This window comes from Nymphalis io, chromosome 19 (assembly GCF_905147045.1).
Source record: "Nymphalis io chromosome 19, ilAglIoxx1.1, whole genome shotgun sequence".
Classification (NCBI taxonomy): domain Eukaryota; kingdom Metazoa; phylum Arthropoda; class Insecta; order Lepidoptera; family Nymphalidae; genus Nymphalis; species Nymphalis io.
Genome location: NC_065906.1, coordinates 8,437,651 through 8,458,759, shown reverse-complemented (window position 1 = coordinate 8,458,759; position 21,109 = coordinate 8,437,651). Strand labels below are relative to the sequence as shown.

General features: G+C 33.5%; 2 protein-coding genes across 2 annotated transcripts; both read left to right on the top strand.

The window, feature by feature from the left end:
• Positions 1-3,257: 3,257 nt before the first annotated feature.
• LOC126776009 (uncharacterized) lies at positions 3,258-17,510 on the top strand. Its single transcript, XM_050498260.1, has 8 exons — positions 3,258-3,395; positions 8,105-8,128; positions 9,707-9,912; positions 14,870-14,999; positions 15,188-15,352; positions 15,490-15,668; positions 16,985-17,091; positions 17,272-17,510. Exons 1-8 carry the CDS (start codon positions 3,350-3,352, stop codon positions 17,378-17,380), a joined length of 966 nt encoding a protein of 321 aa, XP_050354217.1. The 5' UTR covers positions 3,258-3,349; the 3' UTR covers positions 17,381-17,510.
• A 724-nt stretch (positions 17,511-18,234) lies between these two features.
• LOC126776011 (uncharacterized) lies at positions 18,235-20,982 on the top strand. Its single transcript, XM_050498263.1, has 7 exons — positions 18,235-18,284; positions 18,368-18,394; positions 18,697-18,899; positions 19,298-19,427; positions 19,770-19,943; positions 20,090-20,271; positions 20,740-20,982. The coding sequence occupies exons 1-7, from the start codon at positions 18,242-18,244 to the stop codon at positions 20,854-20,856; spliced, it is 876 nt and encodes a 291-aa protein (XP_050354220.1). The 5' UTR covers positions 18,235-18,241; the 3' UTR covers positions 20,857-20,982.
• The last annotated feature ends 127 nt before the right edge of the window (positions 20,983-21,109 follow it).

Sequence of the window (21,109 nt, the reverse complement as noted above, 5' to 3'; positions counted from 1 at the left end):
AGGCGATCCAACTGCGCAGAGGGGTGAGACAGGGGGATGTAATATCCCCGAAACTGTTCACCAACGCGTTGGAAGACGTTTTCAAAACGCTGGATTGGACTAGGTATGGAGTCAATGTAAATGGCGAGTACATCTCACACCTTCGATTTGCCGACGATATCGTCATCATAGCAGAGTCGCTGGAACAACTCACCGAAATGCTGCGTAGCCTAGGCGAGTCTTCCCGGTGTGTCGGTCTCGGTATGAACTTGGACAAGACCAAGGTCATGTTCAATAGGCATGTCGTGCCGGGACCGATATACGTCGAGGGGAAACCTCTCGAAGTTGTTAGTGAATATACCTACCTAGGACAGATAATACAAGTCGGTAGGAACAACTTCGAGAAGGAAGCCGATCGAAGAATTCGCTTGGGATGGGCAGCATTTGGCAACCTTCGTCAAGTCCTCAAGTCGTCTATACCGCAATGTTTGAAGACGAAAGTCTTCAACCAATGCGTCTTACCTGCCATGACATACGGTGCCGAAACGTGGACACTAACTGCGGGACTAGTCCACAAATTCAAAGTCGCTCAGCGTGCTATGGAGCGAGCTATGCTCGGAGTATCTTTGAAGGATAAGATCAGAAATGAGATTATCCGGAAAAGAACCGGAGTCACCGACATAGCTTGCAAAATTAGCAGGCTGAAGTGGCAGTGGGCTGGTCACGTATGTCGTAGGACCGATGGCCGTTGGAGCAGACGAGTCCTAGAGTGGAGACCGCGAATCGGCAAGCGCAGCGTAGGGCGCCCTCCAGCCAGGTGGACCGACGACCTTAAGAAGGTGGCGGGCACCAACTGGATGCGGAAGGCGGAGGACAGGGAGCTTTGGCGCACCTTGGGAGAGGCCTATGTTCAGCAGTGGACAACGATTGGCTGTTGATTGATTGACGTGCTAAGAAATCATCCTACGACTTCTTCTGAAGTTAGAAATAGGCATCAGGAAGTTCCATATGTGACAGCGAGTATTGAAATCGTAAAAGGAATAATGAGACTGGAATATAGACGACTGCGATGGCCGAATCGGAGAGGCTGCGGGATCGTGTTGATATAACGTATCGGCGGCCTCTCCCGTGCTGTGCTCCGCTCGTGGCTCGGCGGAGCTTTTCTCAGGGGGCGAAGGTATTTTTGTTCCCCCGCACTCTTCGCGAATGCGTACGGCTGCGAAAGGCTATCCCGTTTGCCGTTCTCCTCAGGGCCGTCTGAAAAAAGACATGAGAGGCCCCCACATCTTTTAAGCTCTGGGCGTCGGGGCCTTGGAATAGGGATATGCTAACCTGCCAGAGGACCTTTGCTTACCGCTAGTCATCAAGTTGCTTGATTCAATTATAACGAAACTGGGATGATAGTGTTAGAGAAGTACCTACTTTCATCTAAATAAGACGAAACGGTCAAAATATGGAGATGAATTTAACAGAGAAATCCAATACCAACTGATATAAGAAAGCTTAAAAGTGCAACCTTAATTTTTAATTTATATATTTATTCCTTGTTGGAGATCCTACTAATTTAAAACTTAAAAAAAAATTGTATCTTTTTTGAAATCCTCTAAATATAACCATATTTTATTGTGCTGTTTAACATTGAGCAAATCTTTCAATACTTAAAACAAAGGTTAGACTAATTCCATAAACAGTTTTTTTCTGTACCTGCGTATTGTTCGTTCGAGCGAAATATGGTTCAAAATATATATACACTAGATATAATTAAGTAAAGTGATAAAAAATATATTGCAAATAAAACGCGCTTTAATTTTTTATTTTAATTATATTTAAAGTTATATTTTATAACACAGCAAGTGAAATTAGTTCCATCACTTATCAGCGGGCCCGTCGCCAAGTTGTTATAACGCCTGCTTGGCGCCTCTCGCAACATAAGACGTCGATTGTATTTTGCCTATCTTTTACTTGAGTACCTACTGACACAAAAAATATATTTTCAGTTTAAATATAAACACCCCCTTTTGAGCGAAATACCATTATTTATTCTGCATTATACAGCTCAATAAAGAATAAAGAATAGTTAATGATAATTTTGATTATAATAACTTGGAGCTATTCATAAAGGAACAAATAAACTTACATAAAGTAATAGATACAAAAATAGTAAACAAAACACAAAAAGATTTTATTTATTTATTTTATTTATATTTATATACTCTTTATTGCACACCAATATAGACAAAAATAATAGGAGTAAAACAAAAACAAAGAAAAGAAAAATGTACAATAGGCGGCCTTATCGCTAAAACAGCGATCAAATCCATAAATATAAAAATTATCCATATTTATCCATAAATATAAAATTTTAAAGCTGAAATGTATACTTTATAGAAATTTAAAATATAACATATCATTACGCAAACTTAATACAGTTATGTAAATAAAATGTGAGTGATTTGGTCGCTTACTTTTAATATCAATATATTATAATATATTATACATATTTTAACGGTTTTTTTCTTCAATTTAATCTGTCGTTTAACAAGTTAACGCGTTACGCGTTTCCCTTACGGGAACAGTGGGGGGGTATGTGGGGCTCGCCGGTGTCCAAGGCGCCGAGTGCGCCCCGAACGTCGGAATAACCAGCGGTACCCTTTCCGTCTTAACGAGGAGCGCCACGGGATCGCTTTCGCATGCTACCGTGACGCTTAGGTTAAAACCTATCCGAACCGATTTTACGTGCTTTCCGAGGCACGGAAATGTATCACTGCTAACTATAAATTGAATTTAATTAATTGACTTTAAAGAAGATGAAGGATGTTGTTACTTCGGATTTTATTCCTAGTGTATGATACGCTATAACTTGACCGACTGTGTGTATAATGCCTTTTTCTTATGAGATAAGAGCAGCCCCTGATCTACGATATTTTCACCCCATTTCAAAATAACTATTTAAAAAAAAACACAAAATAAATCTAACATATCTACTGGATCGAAATTTTAAGCATTTTATTATAATCTCCCCCTGCCTCCCAAATTCCTAGCCGAGGCAAGAGGGGTGTACAACTGAGTGATCTCAGTTGAATAAGCAATTTTGTTTGATTTTTTATGCAACAACTATGATTTGTAAAAATAGTATTTATAAATACAATTTAAGCTAAGATTTCCTACTTCATCTTCCGAAATAAAGATTAAAATATATATGTTTTATTTCGTGAGTTGAGTACCAATAGTTAGTGAATAACTCGTTTGATTCGTCTTTTATCGCTTTGTTGACTCCCGTAGGTATTCATTAGTTGTCTGTGCGTCTCGAGCCTAACCGGTTACGTATAATAAAAGCAACGCGCGATTTGAAAAATAGTGTCAACTAAAAATGAAAATTTTAATAGTTTTATTTGCTGTTGCAAGTTTGACATCCGGTATGATATTTTGTTTTTATTTTTAGCGTTCAAATACAAAAAATGGTGGATGGTAAAACATTTGCTATATAAAAGGTTATCCTTTGCATAAATTATTACATTTTTTTAATTTATGTACAAGTTCAAGTTCAATGATATGAACTGACTTCGGTGTTCTGCGTATAATATAAAAATTTTATTTAAAATTTTATTATTAATTAATATTTTGTAATTGTATGTTGTGGAATTTCTAATAAAATACTATTATACTGTATGTAATTGAAGATATGAGTATTATTTATAGCATTTACATATATATTTTCCATAAATAGCTCACAGAACAAGTTTTGTTCTCGCTAAAGAGCATTGTGATATTCGTAACATCAAACCATTTGTTCCATTCAATATATAAATTGTACTATAAAATGGAAAATAAAAACACAGACAATTTGCCTGTCTTGTAATTAAAATGAACCTGCGCTTTGTAAATTCTGTTCATAGTCATTCAAGGGTTAAGTGCGTATGTTATAGTCTAGTACTAATTAATGGAAAATAGACGGTAGATAGCGCTAATTAATTGATTCGCGTTGCTGAATCGAGCTTGCAAGATCTTTTATAGTAAAATGAACTGTGGAAAGCACTTTCTTTGTTTCATTCATCTTTTGATCACCCGATTACTTCGATTGACAACTACACAGTGATGATACTCATAATCTACTTTATTTTTATATATTTAAGAATTTAAATTGAATAGTAAAGTAAGTCAAACATATTGTTCTAATGTCATATCATCCATTTATATTTCGTACATCTGGTAATTCGATGGACGGGAATGTCGTGTGATTCAATTAGTAGCACTCCGCACTCGTAACCCACTCAACTGATATCATAAGATTGAGCCATAATAAAACCATAATAAAACCTATCCCTTAAATAAAATGTAATTCTTATTTCATGGTGTACCAGTCGAATGCGTTCAAAATTTGAACGTACCCACAAATTTTTCACAATTTTTAAGAAACGTGCTTCGAACACAATCATTATTTTGCATCAAATATAAAAAATACTTTATGTTATCTTAATAAAAGTCCATTCGGCTGTTGTTAGTCTTAACAATATTATATAAGTAGGGTGTTGGTTTTATGTTTATAGAACTTTATTCTCATTACGACAACGTCATTTACATGAGAACTTATATCTAACTTATAAATAAAACAATTCGTTCGGATCAGCAAAACAGATGAGATAACAGTTTCAATTAATTATTTTAACAGAGAATCGTTACACAGAATATGGTTATAAAGTCGAGATTTAAACATAGAAAAATTTGTTAGAGTTTTTACTTGTTTAGGTAAATTGTTATAAAGTTTTGCTCCCTCAAAAATAATCATCTTTTTTCCACTCTTAGTTCTAGTTTTAGGCAGCATTAGATGGCCAGCACGTCTAGTTGCATATTTGTGTAATTGACCTTTGCTTTCGAAAGATATTTCTGTATGTATTTTTTTGTCTAAGATTTTACGTATAAGAATACAAGTAGTGTAGTTGTATAATTGCTTAATATTCATTAATTTGGTTTCTTTATAGACTTTATCTGAAGATGTTAAATAAGGGTAATGAAAAAGTAATTTAATTATTTTATTTTGAGCAATTTGAAGTTGGGCTATATTGCTTTTTGATGCCACACCCCATATTTCGATGAGATAGAAAAGGTGTGGTTTCACTAAACTATTGTAAATCATTAAGCGAACTCGACGAGGTAAACATCGAACCGTTGATCTCAATGAACCGATTAGGCTAGAGAGTTTGTTTGTAATATTTTCTATATGTGTATTCCATGTTAAATATGTATCAAGTCTTAGTCCTAGATATTTTTCTTGCTTTTTCTCTTGCAAAGGTATATTATTTATTGTAAGAGGTGTATGAAGCTGTATTTTTTTATTTTTCGCTTTGAATATCATATAGCATGTTTTATTAATATTAATAGTGAGCAGATTTGATTGGAACCACATATAAAGATTATTGAGATCTGCTTGCGCTTGAGGTATAATATCATTAATTGAGGATCCGAAATAAAACAAGCATGTATCATCAGCATAAAGAGTGAGTTCACCATGTAAGTCCAATTGATGAATATTATTAATGTATGTTAAAAAGAGCAAAGACCCTAAAATGGAGCCTTGGGGCACTCCATAGTTTATAATTGCAGGTTTACTTTGGTACTTATGAATTTTAACAATTTGATGTCGATTAGTGAGGTAAGATCGAAACATATTCAAGGCATTGCCAGTGACACCAATACATTCGAGTTTTTCTAAGAGAATTGAATGACTAACGGTATCAAAGGCTTTTTTTAGATCGATAAATATTCCAAGAACTATATTTTTGTTATCTATACTACATCTTATTTTAGTCGTTAAGTCAATTGTGGCCGAAAGTGTATTCGATCTGGGTCTAAATCCGTATTGTTTATTGTACAAAAAATCAATTGAATCTAAATAATTTAATAGCCTTGTATATAAAATTTTTTCAAGGATCTTGGACATCACTGGCAATACCGAGATTGGACGATAATTACTTGGGTCAGTCTTTATACCTGACTTATAAATTGGGCTAACTTTTGCGATTTTAAGAATATCGGGAAAGTTACCCTCCAACAGTAACATGTTAAAACAAGAATTTAAACTAGAAATAATTAAGTTCTTAATTCGTTTAATAGTTTTCGTGTTAATTTCATCAATACCAACGCTAGAATTTGAATCGAGATTTTGTATAATTTTGTTGATTTCATCTACACTACAAGGTTCTAAAAAAGATAGTTTATTAGTATGGTTGTTCATACGAGGTAAAGTGTGTGTTTTATTGTTTTGGAGTTTTAGAGGAATATCATTCGCTAGAGTTGACCCTATAGTAGAAAAAAAGTCATTAAATGTGTCACAAATTTCTGTTGGATCTGTTATACTTACTGTGTTAACTATAAGTTTTGGGGGAGCAGAACTTTGTTCTTTTGTTTTATTACTTGCTAAGTCGTTAATTAATGTCCACATTTTTTTAGGCTTCCTTTGACACTTTTCAAATTCCTTACTGTAATACATTTCCTTAGCTGCTTTTATATTACTTGCGGTTTTTTCTCTTGCCATTTTAAAATTAGTTTTTAAAGCATCATCGTTTGTGTTGTTTTTGAGTTTCATCCATAGTTCATTTTTATTGTATATATCATGTATAATTTCATTATTTATCCAATCTTCCTTTGGGAGGTTAAGAGTTTTAGTTCTAGTTATCTTGCTTGCGATGACATGTGAAGTTACTAGTTGGTAAAATGTACTAAAATTTTCAGTGGGGATATTTGTGTCTTTTTTTAGAGAATTTTCCAATTTATCGTAGTCTACAGCTTCATAATTAATACGTTATTTGGGTGGTGGATTGTATTTTTTTATTTCAAGATAGATTTGCTTATGATCTGATATATCTGAATCCAGTAAAGCCATATGAAAAATATTTGTTCTGAGATTTGTTGATACATGGTCTATTATCGATTTTGTGTTTGTCGTTTCCCTAGTACATAAACGTTCATCTATATCATTAAGTATTTGATGGCCACACTCTTGTAAAAGTTTTTTGTACGATTTAGCTTTTCTGTTTATATTAAGAAGGTCAATATTGAAATCACCAATTACTATTGCTCTTTTTCGTTGTTGTAATTGAAAATAATAATCATTTAAAAAAGAGTTAAAATTTGTGTCACCAGGATTTTAAACAACTCCTATTTCCAGAGAGTATTTTTCAAGTAAAATCCACAAATAATTATTGCCGTTTATGTATGATGATTCCGTTTGTCTATGATTTAAGTCATTGTGTACATAGGCTGATACACCTCCCCCAATTTTGTCAGATCTATAGTTCTAATAGTGCGTGTAATTGGGAAGTTTTAACAGTATGGCTTGTTCCTCGGATTTAATCCATGTCTCCGTAAGTAGAATGATGTGTACCTTAGAGGGTATAGACTGAATTATACATCTTAACTCATCCATTTTACCAGGTTTGCATAAGCTTCTAATATTTGCGTAAAATAGATTTAATCTCGATTTATCTGTGTGTAGGTTTCGATAATTGTTAGGTATTTGATATGTGACATTTTCAATAGATCCCTTAAATATGGATGAGATTTGAGTTAATGGGGGTTTTTTGATGTAGAAATTATTTTGGGCATACCTTTGTAATATTTTATAATTAGATTTTCTTCACCTTTCTGTTTTCGACGCTCGAGTTCTTCTCTTAATTCACTCAAAAATTTTTTTGAGCGGGTGTTTGATCGGAGAATACTTTTATTTCTTTATTCGGTATTTTATTTTTATTCTGCAAGATTTCTATAGCTGTATCACGAGTGTTGAAACAAACCTTTAATCTCCGATTTTTATTTGGGATATATTTTCCAATACGAAAAATTTTAGTAATCAATTTTGGATAATCACTATTTATATTTGTAAGAAGATTTAGTTTTAGCATTATGATTTACAATATTAATTCGCATTGTTGATACTTAGCGGTGTAGGTAGATTAGTAGTAGTAGTAGTAGTCAGTAGTTGACAAATTTCAATAAATTGTGTTATGAAATGATGATATTCAAATATCTATAAGACGGTTTGCAGTGAAGAAAGATCGGATTTTTTCACATTAACTAAAAGAAAATACGTTATATAATAAAATAATGAACACATATTTTTTCGTTTCAGGTATTCAATACAATGGACTAAGGGGTAAGATTATTATTTCTATTAAAATGGTGTGAGTGCCAAGGTACTCATGAAAATTGATGTGTAAATATGTATGTGTGCTCATGTACAGATATCACGCACACATTAACGCACTTACAATAACAAATCTTACACTGACGTCCAAGGCGATCTCAATTAAGATTAATGTACTTTTAATCGATTTAATAATTAAAATTATATATATGACACTAACTTTATTCCTAAATTATAGTTATGTACTAATGAATAAAATGCCTTGTTGGTCTTATGGTTTGTATAGCTGACAATCATCAGGTAAGGTGTTCGAGTATATATCGAGTATGGGTCGGGCTATATTCACAGTGCATTTGTAAACAAAACCGTTTTGATTGCTGTTCCAACATACGTCGAAAGAGAGGGTATGGAAAATACAACTGTGCTGATATTCGCTGACGAGCGCCATAGTCGAAATCATATATGAGAACTTCATCATAATTTAATTTGAGTTTAAATCGTAACATAAAAAAACAAAATTTTAAATTTTGTATGGAACAACTTTCCATACAATTGACGCGTTGATAAAATTCAATTGAAATTGCGCTTGGCAAAAAAACAACCACGATAAGTCCATAAAAGGATTCAATCGAAATTTTTTAAAACCCTTATTGTCAAATTCCTTGTAGCCTATTAGCTAGCTAATGCATAAATCTTAAAGTAAAGCTCAGCCGAGACGCGGTTTGTCACGGTGCGACTGTTTTACCATTTCAAGGTCATTTAAAAAAGCTATTGAAATATGGAAACGTGATCCATGATGATGAATATAAACTTCATAGTTTATATTGTTTTTTCAGTTAGAAAATGAGATTCAAAGATCGCTGTCTAGCAGTGGATAAACACAGACAAATAATGAAAAAAATATCGTAAAATAAAACGGAGCACGTGCGTCTCTTTGTGTCCTTTTTTTCAAAAAATATTTTTGAAAAGATTATTGCAAATGAGCACTAATTGTACTATTATGATTGATTGGCCATTACCTTATATTAAAAAAATATCAATATCTGGTTGTAAGCATATTGAGAAAGCCAATAAATCACTACTGGAACTAATACAGTCAAATTCACGTTAAATGACGCGTAAAAGAAAATATTGAAAACATAATGTGGCGTGACATCGTAACAAACTAATTAGGTCCATCAGATAAGATTATCAGGTCTTTAAGTCATTTAATATTTAACATAATGATTTTTTAATATCGAATTCTTTTAAGTTGTCAAAAACTATAAATCTCACACACGACCGGAAAAAATCTCGGAGTCTCTTGGAAACTCGTGCTTTCCAAGGTACGGGAGTGTGACTCCGAGCGGGATGCTACTGAAAAATTTCAACAGAAAAACTCAATAACTTTTTATTGGGATTTGAACCCTGGACCTCGGGGTCTGTGGCCTTATATCTAGCCACTAGACCGACAAGGTCAATAATATCAATTATTTAAATAAATAAATATGCATAAAATGTGAAGATAATAACTCTTAATATTAGCTACATTGGACATTTATATTAAATAATATTTTTCAGTTTTCAACCAATGCCTTTCATTTGCAGTAAAATTTGGCTGGACTGATGCGCTTGCTGACAAGGAGTACTTTTATAAAATACCCCGCACCATCACGCAAGCGGAGAATGAAGGATGGCGAAGAACAGAACGTCCACCTGGACCAATGGAGGAGCTACGTCTTTATTGCTCATCTGGACGAACTCTGTGTCCTTTATATGATCCTACTGGATTCGTTGCTGGCATACAATTAGCTGTACGCATTATTTTAACATTATTATACAGTACTTATTGAAGTTCGTGTTCACAATATTAGAGAAAATAAATATACATAATAATCCCATTGAACGAAGATGTGTACAGTATAGTACAGTAACAGGCTGTTAATGTCCCACTGCTGGGCTAAGGACTCCTCTCCCTTTTGAGGAGAAGGTTTGGAGCTTATTCCACCACGCTGCTGCAATGCGGGTTGGTAGAATACACATGTGGCAGAATTTCAATGAAATTAGACACATGCAGGATTCCTCACGATGTTTTCCTTCGCCGTCAAGCACGAGATGAATTATAAACACAAATTAAGCACATGAAACCCACTAGGCCATCTCGACTCTGTAATAGCTTAAAATTATTTTATAAAGGGAGACGATAAGCTCCTGTTGCTTAGCGGATCCGTTTACCCACAGACACTGTCTTTAAAAACCAATCCTTATTGGGCAATGCGCAGCCGAAGGTTCAAAACATCTGAAGATGTTTTGTCCCTGTGCCCATAATTACTCTGACTCACTCACCCTTGAAACGGGAACACAGCAATACCAAGTATTGATATTTAACGGTAGAATAAACAGTATATTGTACTCAAACAATGTTAATATATTATTGTAAGAATAATATATATTCGTAAATCGTCTAAGATAGCTGAAGATTATATTGCACGGTATTAAATGTTATATATGTAGATAATATATAATTTAAGGTGTCGTACACGGACTATACGATGCTAAAAGCTGGTGAGCTGGTATAATACGATTTTCTCATGTTTCAAATAGATAATACTAATATTCAGGCCAAAACAAATCAATTTGATGTATTTCAATTAAGACCCGCTTTAGTAGAAAAGGAAGTAGGTAATTAAATTTGTTCTCTTGCCTACGGGACTGATGGCGTTAACGAAGAAAATGCATAAGTCGATACTACACTGGCCTCCAAAAAAATCGACCCACCTACATGTTTTGTAAAAAAGCTATCGTATGGTTTTAAACTACCACATATTTATATTTTTAAGATTGATAATGAAAAAATGCAATTGTAGGATTGTACAAAAACAGAAATAGTGCGCAAAAAATAGGTTTTTAGGTAAATATGTGACAAAACACGAAAACAAAAAATTTTACGCAATTTTATTTTTTTGTATACAAAACGATTATGCCGTTTGTTTTTAAATTTGGGTGCCTAAATCTTACTTTAATAGGGAGTGTTTCCTCCTCTTGACCTAATCACTGCCTGCATACGCCTATTAAGTGACCTGATTAGCTTTTTAATGTCTTCCTGTGGGGTCCGTTGCCATTCTTCAGTTAGGGCAGCTTCCAGTTGATTCAGGGTTTCTGGAATTGGATTTCGTGCTCGAACCGTACGTTTTAGCTGGTCCCAGAGGTGCTCTATCGGGTTTAAGTCCGGACTATTGGCTGGCCCCTGCATAACTGGAATTTCGACTTCCCTGAGATTGTCTTTAACAATTCTAGCGACGTGAGGTCGTGCGTTGTCGTGCATAAGTTGGAAATTATCCCCAATATATCCAGCGTAAGGCATCACATGAGGCTCCAGAATGTCCGTTATGTAAGTTTCAGCATTAACAGCACGATTACGGAAAAAAACCAGCTCTGTGCATCCCGTCAAAGAAATACCTCCCCAAAACATTGTAGAGCCCCCACCAAATCGGACTATTTCTCGAATGCAACACTGAGAGTGGCGTTCTCCTGGCCTTCGCATGACGTTACGTCGTCCATCAGAGCCTACTAGAGACATTCGGCTTTCATCACTGAACAATACTGTCTCCCATTGGTCCAGTGTCCAATCGACGTGCTGCCTAGCAAATTGTAGTCTTGCTTGTCGATGGGATGCTGTGAGTTTTGGTCCTGTTGCTGGCTTGTGAGGGGTTAAGTTTTGCTCTCGAAGTCTTCTTCTTACAGTATTTTCACCCACAGACACTCCACGACTTTCTCGGAGTCTACCTTGAACGTCAACAGCCGAAAGATGTCGGTTTCTTAAAGACGTCAAACCAATAAAACGGTCATCGATCGGGTTCGTGACACGCCCCCTGCCAGATCCTGGTCTCCGGCGATACTCCCCAGTCTCCAAGTAGCGTTTATACACTCTTCGCACCGCTGAACGACTTGATTTTAGTGTTCTAGCCACATTTCGCTGACTTAACCCCTCATGAATAAGAGCTACGACTTGAGCAGCTTCTGCTTCAGTAGTATCCATTTTTTTTGTTTAAACTTATTAAAATTATTGTTTCAACAAAGTTTCATACACTTAATCAATAATAAACATCGAACCGAGATGACTCCGCGTTAAGAACTGGAAATAAACTAACCATGCACTTTGTGCACAAAGTAACGTTTTCTTATCAATACTTTAAAAATATTCCAAATATCCTCAATAACACTTACAACTCCTCCAAATCAATATCAAGTGGGTAATAAAATGTTAAATGTATGTCCCATAAGTAAAACAATCCACCTAGGTCGTCGCATAGTTAAGATAACAACTTTGTAAGTAAAAAAATACGGGTGGGTCGATTTTTTTGCTTATATATATAGTTTGTCAAACGTTAACTTAATAGTTAAAAAAAATATGTATATTTTTTTATATTTCTAAAATGAATTTACGATGAAATAAAAATATTTTTATAGGCAAAAAAATTACTGATGCTTTATGTTAAGGCCGAATTTTGTTTTAATCTATCACCACTTTTAGATATCGAAATTTTAAAAGCATTGAAGATTACGTAATTGTTAATATATTTGTTTATTTAACATATAGGTTAGTAACATAAAAGTACAAATAAAAAAGATATATTTTAAAGATTAGTGATAATGTATTTTTTCGTATTATAACTAAATCCCTGATAAGATCGCGTTGTAATGCGATTACATATGTTGACATTGATTTTTATTTTTTTGTGGTAATATTACTGAATTAATTTTAAGTGAATATATTTATTGAGGAGCCGTATCTACGTATGAAATTTTGCGTAATTTTTCGATAGCTTACAATCTCAATTAGTTCCATACAATTATGCAGTAACATATGTAACAATATTTACATAATAAAATAAATAATCTGTCATCGACCTTAATATGGTAAAGTTCCCAAAATACTGTATTGTATTTTTTCTCTCTATGACCACACGCTGAAGACGTGTCTTCCAACTTTTGGGACTTCAATCATTTTGATAAATTGAAAAAGTGAATAAAAGTAAAATATTTTCAAGAAAAATTCAATGGCACATTCTTTAACACCATCAATGACGATAGAACAGATATTTATAAACCAGCATTATTAGTACGGCAATATTAAATAGCTGCATAAGCCGCTTAACTGAATATGTTAAGAAGAAGGTAACTGTGTAACTGGCTCGATCCTAATCCTTGATTTATTGTCATATTAAAATTACAAGATTTGGTCCTGTAAATGGTTCTTAAATTTACGTCTTGTGCGAATAAGCATGAATGTATTATTCCTGAATATAACCTAGTAAAAATATTTTGACTTTCACTAGAAGTTAATTCTAGTGAAAGTCAAAATATTTTTACTATTACACTAAACTCTACCTAACGCGGACAAGCGAAACCATTCCGATAGAATTTCAAAAGAAACTTTTCAAATATATTTTGTACGATTTTTAAATCAGATCAACTTATACGTTTCAAAAATGAACAAATAAATGAATAAACTTGAAAAATGTATTAATGTAACGATAACAAAATCGCATGAATCGGAAAAATATTTATCATGTTTATTTAACAGCAAATTCCATTTTTTCTGGACTTTCTTTAACTATGAAGACTCGCTTATGTTACTCTTTATTTACAGTACCTAAACCTACCTAAGGTCAAAACCATTACTATGATGAGATTACGTATTCTTATTCGGCACGAAAGAGCAATTTGTTGCTTTCATCACTGGTCACAATGAAATCGTTTATCTAATTTATTTAAATCAACGAGTCGTTAGGCCCGGAGACCGATTGCTCATAACTCGTAGGACTCATAATTTATATTTATTTCAAATAACTTCTTAAAATATGTTTTTTATATTCAATCTTTCTATTCTCCTTAGGTGAACTGACCTTGCTATTATTTGGTTGGTATTGATCATTTGTCGTTTTTGACTCCATATTTCTATTTCCAGGCAGCATAACAATATTTTTTCACCATTTTAGGGTTGTAAACCAGAATCTCCTTGGTTGCCGCTGGTTTTCAAAATATAGTTCGATAGAACTAATATATTTATTTCAACTTCCTCGTTGCTTTAGTAACCACTAAATGTAAGGCCGCAGACCAGGAAGTTCTGGGTTCAAATCTCAGATGGGACCAATAAGAGTTCTTGGGTTTTTCTGTCGAAAATTTTCAGTAGCAGCCCGGAGTCTGGAAGTTGGAAGTGTGTACACTCCCGTGCCTCGGAAAGCACGTAAAGATTTGGTCCTGCGTAGTTGGCTAATCTCTCTTGAGATTGGCCGCCTTGGCCGAAATCGGTCCGGAGTACAATATTATTATTTAAAATAGTTACCTAACTAGTAACTAAGATACTATAATTATAAACTTATTTCTAACTTAAGAATGTTAAGGGTATTTATATTTTTTAAATGTAAACTTTTATTAAATAAATTTATATCAAATAAAAAGTTTTAAGTATTCTACAAAATTATAAATACCAAGTTATTTATTTGCTTCTAATATGTAATGGCTCATTAGGTGATTTTTTATATACTATATGTATATGCAATATTCTAAAAATACAAACATGCATGCAGCATTGGCATGTATGTATAGATGTCATTCCATGATGTTATACACGAATTTTTTTTAGTTTTATTTTCTTGTGGAGTAAAATGTTAAATAAATAAAATGGAAGATGGATGTAACACTGACTTGAATTACTTAAAATTAAAATGGTTTCTGAATAAATAAATATTATTTTTTCTTGAACAGTTTCCGGTAGACGAGCTGATATCACCGTCGTTTAGACCTGAACAGAGGTTTGTTAAGTGGAACCCCCCAGCATCAGAAAATGAAGCTGCCAGAGAATATTGGGCGATAACGCAGTATTTGGTTTCAGAGGGTAAGACCGTAATCTTATGCAATGTGTTATCATATTACCAATTTCTTTTCTTAAAAATCTCCTTTGTACAAAATATTGCTCGAACAATATAAATGCATTCGAAAGATATTTCTTCGTCCTGATATTACTAACTTATATACAGTAGATAGATATTCAACTGTCTAAATATAACTTCAATATTTCTCCAGAGTCTCTTAAAGCTGGTGCCGGACCACAAGTGGAAAATGGTGCAACTTTACAAGATGGCGGCGTATGGGTCAACGACCTCGACGGTCAACTCATGCGCATTCCTAGCACCGAGGCGGAATTAAACACCACCCTTTTCAAGAAACAGAACTGTATACCAAACATGGGTACATAATATTGTTAACTTATAATTTCAAAACTTATTTATTTCCTCTATCGTTAATTTAATATTATTTCGTAACTACCAAGTTATTTAACATTTGGTTCTTTTGTGTGTTTACTACAAAATATATTTAAATTACAGGAACCCATTACCACTACAACATGACGCGAGAAAAGTCATGCGACAACCTACTACCTTGGTTCGCCCTCACAAACAAAGGCTATTTAGTTGGTGTTGGTTTCCAGATCAGCGGCAAGCTGACCAAACCACCCAAGGGCAGGAATTGGTTCGAAGAATTCAATGGCAGAGAGATTGCTGAGGTAATAAACTCCACTTTTACTGTATTACGTAGGCACTAGTGAGTGTGTGAACTAGTAGTGAGTTTTTTGTTTTTTTCGTTTTTTATTATACTGGAGCATACAATACCAAGTACTGCTGATATCTACCCAGACAGGCTAGCACAAAGCCCTACTGTAAAATAATTTTAACACCATTTACAAATGGAAGGTCTGACATAACATCTTAATTCCCAAGGTTGGTGGCGCATAGGTGATGTAAGGGACCACTTACTTCATCTTCAATAAAACTATTATGCTCTGAATCCTCCCCCCGGAGAACCATAGTCAAGCGGTCATTTACAACGTGTTACTTTATTTGTTATTGTTATATAAACGTATTATCACAATCATTGCCTTAGGTACATACATACTTAAACCTGTACGTTATCTACTTAATAATAAATTAATTAACTTTAGATATCAAGTTATATAAATACATTTATATATCATTTGCTAAATAATTTTTAAAGATAATTATTTAATCATTTATTTAATTACTATCATTGTACTGATGTAAATGTAAATGCCACTGTAATTTTAAATAAATAATATGCTTGACTTTTCTCCCAAGGCTCCATATGATAAATCTGCTTATTATTTATTTAATTGGTATACGAATAGTAACATAATAAAAATAAACTTGAGTAAAAAGTGAGAACTATTAATGCAATAATAGTATTTTAAAAAAACTCGAAAATCAGAAAATCGCATCGAAAGAGATTATATAGTCCGAAATACGAAGTGAGATCGCTGAATAGCACTGATGGATTGATGGGTCCATATATACCTAATATATATAGGTTTAAAAAATACTGTATCTTTGTTAATATAATTATATATATTATTTATTTTGTAAATACCACGAGTGAAAAAAAATATTTTCCAAGTTTCCCGTCCGGAAAGTTATTAGATACATATATTTAATGAAGGCAGTTTGATGCCTTATCAAAATCCCACGAATACTTTAACGGATACATTACAGAATTTTGCGCCCCAATACTTACTTTGTAGAAAGAGAAAAGATACAATTACTTTAATAGTGAAATAAATTTAATCAAAAAAGCCGAAAGCCGAAGGGAGTTTCTTCCATGCTATACCTCAATAAGTGCAAGCTTATTTCAGTTGTGTTAGCCTAATGCGCTTCCCTGAATGGCGCAAACCCTAGCAGCCGCCCGCCTCGCAAGCCCCTAGTTACAACGCTGAATACGTCTACTACATTTGTACATTATATATACCAGTATAAAATATTTTATTAGTTACAATGAACATATACAAGTTGTAGCTACTTTTTATTTCAGATGACGATCCCTTTTGCCCCGGAATGTCTTTACAAATTGGCGGAGACCTACCCCATTTTATCTCTCCACATTTACTACATCGACAACCCTTGGACTATAAAATGCCGGTAAGTTTTTAGTGGAAAAAAAGAAAACATTAAGACTGAATTTACAACATGAATATTCAGCATAGGTTTACCTATCTATGCTAAATATGTACATATACATATATCTAAGCGTGTACATAGCTGTAGTCACTATACAGCTCTGTTCGTACTAACCATGTAACATAGTGCATATACTTATAGCGATGGGGATTCAGCCAAGCCCGCTGGAGTTGTCAATCGGCTACTTTTGAATGGAGAGCGGTATATGTCTGTTCTGTGGGACATGACGAAGAAGGCGTTTACAGGATAAAAACATAAAGCAATTCAATACAGCAAGGCAAAGCAGTTTTGAAAATTTTTATTCTTGTTTTGTAGCCGTTGTAAACCATTAGTGTAGTTTAGAATATTTCATTCATCAATAAATGAAAAAAATTGAAATACATTTTGTTTTAATTTAAATTATCCTCTTATATATAAGTGAATTATTTTGTCTTATAAGTAATAAATACATACATATATCATATTGCTTGAGAGCGAATGCCGCTATACAGGTTTCCTGAGGAGTTTCCTTCACCGTTAAAGCCATCAAAAAATTACTACTTAATAAAAAACTTTGAAAAGTCTGAGGTCTCTGCTAAGTAGTAATTATGAGCTTATTGAAATCATAATTTAAATTTTTTTTTTATATGCCCCGGGATGGCAAATGACTCTACTCCACCTGATGGTAAGTGGTAGTAGAGTCCAAACGCTATATTTATATATTCCAAATATTTTATAACTATACTTTAAAATTAGTTGAACCTGAAAAAAAGTAACAAAAAATAGCTGAAAAAAAAATTTTTGTCAATTCGACACGGGCGAAGCCGCTGAAACCTAGTATTATATAATATAGATTGTTTGTTATATATGAGTTTTTAATTTGAAATCAATTGTTAATAATGTGAAATAACATTAGACAATAATTTTATTTTGTTTTATTTTACAATAATAAACAAAATCATTAAATAAATGTACTCATCGGAAATTACATTTCGTATTGTCACATCCTAGAATCAAACAATCCGGTGGTACTGATACTTTATCGGGCGTGATTAACAAGCGGGATTAGTAAAAAGTATATATAGGATTGATTTTTGCCCTCATTACAACCAGTGCAGTGCCAATCTTAATCATGAAAGGGTTACTGCTATTCCTTGGGCTCGCCGTGGCGTGCGGTAAATTTTAAAATGAATATATTATTGTATTAATATTTTATGTACAAATTATGAAATATTAATAAACTTATTGTATTTTCCAGTGTCAGCGCATGATGTAGGCTTCAGAGGTGAGTTGTTTTATTTCTAATAATATATTTCAAAAGAGGAAGGTATTCATTTTTCCTCCATATGTCTGTATGTTTGTGGTTTTTATCAGAAAATACATAAACGAGTTTTATGATTATTTTACTGATATAAGCAAGGTTCTTTTTTTCTCATTTAAAAAAATAGTGTATAATTATGTACAGACTTATTTATATACATAATATGTGTGTTTATGAAATTATCACGTGGGTTAATTTAAAAATATATATGCAGGTATTTTTAGTTAGACTCAAAATTAACAGCGTGCTTCATTTATCTTTTGCAGTGAAATTCAACGTTGGTTTCAACCTTGGCAATGACTTCTTTTTCGACGTGCCCCGCACAATAGCTGCGGCCGTCATCCAGCGCTGGACGCTCACACAGCGAGCTCCCGGCGCTCGGGAATCCCTTGTCCTTTACTGCCACTCCGATCTCATTTTCTGCGCATACTATGATGACAACGGCTTTGTAGCTGGATTACAAGTAGCAGTAAGTAGTAAATTATATCACTTTTCAATTGTGATTCATAGTTTAACGTTTACTATTTTAAAATGATCGAAGTAATCTTTTAAAAGTCATTATTAAAATATCAATGTTAGTAAATCCTTAAAAAAAGATAAAGCTAGTGAATGATGGAAGGAAATTAACAGAATGAATCTTGTCCCACGGTAGCTGCGCCTTTAATATGTACACATAAACATTTTCCTTTCTAGGTTTGAGTTCATAAGTACTCTTAGATATAAATTTGTTGTATTTGTGCTGATAATATCAATTAAACCAACGATTAAAATCTTTCGACAAATCTTACCTGATTACTGATATTTAAAGAAAAAGAAACATTGTCCAATCGTAAGTTCCAGTAATATTATGTTTTATAAATTTTTTAGCTACCTCAAGATAAATTCACAGAGGGAGTTTATGACTGGGCAACCCAAGGTTTCGTGGAATGGGTACCTGCAATTCCTACAGGAGAAATTAGGAAATTCTGGGCTATCTCACAATTTTTCGTATCAGAAGGTTAGTGTAGATACATTTTATTCATATCTATAAGTTGATATTTGTATAAAAACTGGTGTTAGACGTAGCACCAGTTATCTAGCCGTTTTAATTTTAATTCAGTAGTAAGTGAACATTATTATGTAATACAATAAATGGTTACACACACACCCCAAATCGATCCGGAGATCATTATTGTTATTGTTTCGAGGAAAATGTCATCTAATTAAATTTCTTAACCAAAAATATAGAAGGATTTGGTTCGATTTGCGTATATGTATATAATCCTACTTGCCCAATATTCGTATCTTATACGTGATGATAAATAAACAAGAAATTAACTACTGACTCCCGTAATTACAGAGTATCTTCAATTGAGCGCTGCTGATCGTCTTGCATTGTACGATTCTAGTAAGCTTTTGCAACAAGATGCTGTCTGGTTGACCGGGTTCCACGGAAGTTTGGATAAAGTATCTAGCAAGACTAGTGACATTGAGAACAGCATCTATACTAAGCAGGCCTGCATTCCTTGGATGGGTATGAAATAAATATACCTACATATTAATTTTCTAGTTAGACTTCGACCACTGCTGGAAGGCGCCATCATCATGCCAATATCAAACCATTTTAGCCAAATGATTTAACATCACTGACACGAAATAAATATAAGCGTTATGTTTTAGGTCGTCACTACTATTACAACATGTCTGAATCGACCCCCTGCCAGGCTGATACCTTGTACCCATGGTTCCCCCTCGTCCACTCCGGCGATTTGGTTGGAACCGGCTTCGTCGTCTTCGGAAAACTGCCTATCGAGCCAAATTCACGTGACTGGTTTGAAAGACCTCCTAGGCTAGCTGTCAAGGTAAATAATTTTGTCTTCTAGCACATTTGTAACTGGCACAATTTTTATTTATTGTGTCAAAAATTTAGGGAACATCTCGTTTCCCTTCTCTCAAAATTTGCAATACGATTTGCCGATACATAAATATCTTTAATAAAGTTATTTGTTAAAGTTCTAATTAACTGCATTAAATTGAAATAAAATACGTTAAAAAACCTTTTTTTACTATTTAAAGCAAAAAGCATATCAACACCTATATGTATAGATAAACTTAACACATCTTATGTAAACAAAGAAATTGTAATAATTTCTTTGTTTACATTAATAGCAATTAGCTGAGAACAATATAAATGTGTTTAGTATTAGACAAACTCCAAAATTAGGTATCACTTTTAAAAGGATCATTTTTTTTTAAAGTCTACTATTTGGCCAAAACCATAAAACAAACGAATAGCCTAAATTAAAAAATATATATTTATAACTTTTCAGGTTATTGTTCCCCACGGACCTGAATGTCTTTATAAATTGGCGGATAACCCTGGATTAATTACCATGCACATTTACTACATCGACAAACCCTGGAATTTGGGCTGCCTGTTCCAGTAATGGCCACCACATTCGATGGATGGAAGAGAATTGAAATTCTCTCATTAATTTATATATTTATACCTAAACTTTTCTTAGTTTAGCTGAAAATGTACAAAATATACTTTATAAGACTTGCATACTATAAGTCCTACCAGTCTTAAAATATAAAACTGTTACTTAAAACTTTTTCTCTTTATTTACCTAAAAAATCTGTATCTATACTCTTACTTACTTACTTACTCTAACTTACTAATGTTGCTGTGCGGGTGAT

What these genes read in the sequence shown, in the direction of transcription:
- LOC126776011 (XM_050498263.1), top strand. Translation starts at nt 18,242, where the DNA reads ATGAAAGGGTTACTGCTATTCCTTGGGCTCGCCGTGGCGTGCG. An exon ending in GCATGATGTAGGCTTCAGAG is followed by an intron (nt 18,395 to 18,696) that starts GTGAGTTGTTTT and finishes TATCTTTTGCAG; the next exon opens with TGAAATTCAACGTTGGTTTC. An exon ending in TAGCTGGATTACAAGTAGCA is followed by an intron (nt 18,900 to 19,297) that starts GTAAGTAGTAAA and finishes TAAATTTTTTAG; the next exon opens with CTACCTCAAGATAAATTCAC.
- LOC126776009 (XM_050498260.1), top strand. Translation starts at nt 3,350, where the DNA reads ATGAAAATTTTAATAGTTTTATTTGCTGTTGCAAGTTTGACATCCG. An exon ending in TTGCTGGCATACAATTAGCT is followed by an intron (nt 9,913 to 14,869) that starts GTACGCATTATT and finishes TTTCTTGAACAG; the next exon opens with TTTCCGGTAGACGAGCTGAT. An exon ending in CCTTGGACTATAAAATGCCG is followed by an intron (nt 17,092 to 17,271) that starts GTAAGTTTTTAG and finishes ATATACTTATAG; the next exon opens with CGATGGGGATTCAGCCAAGC.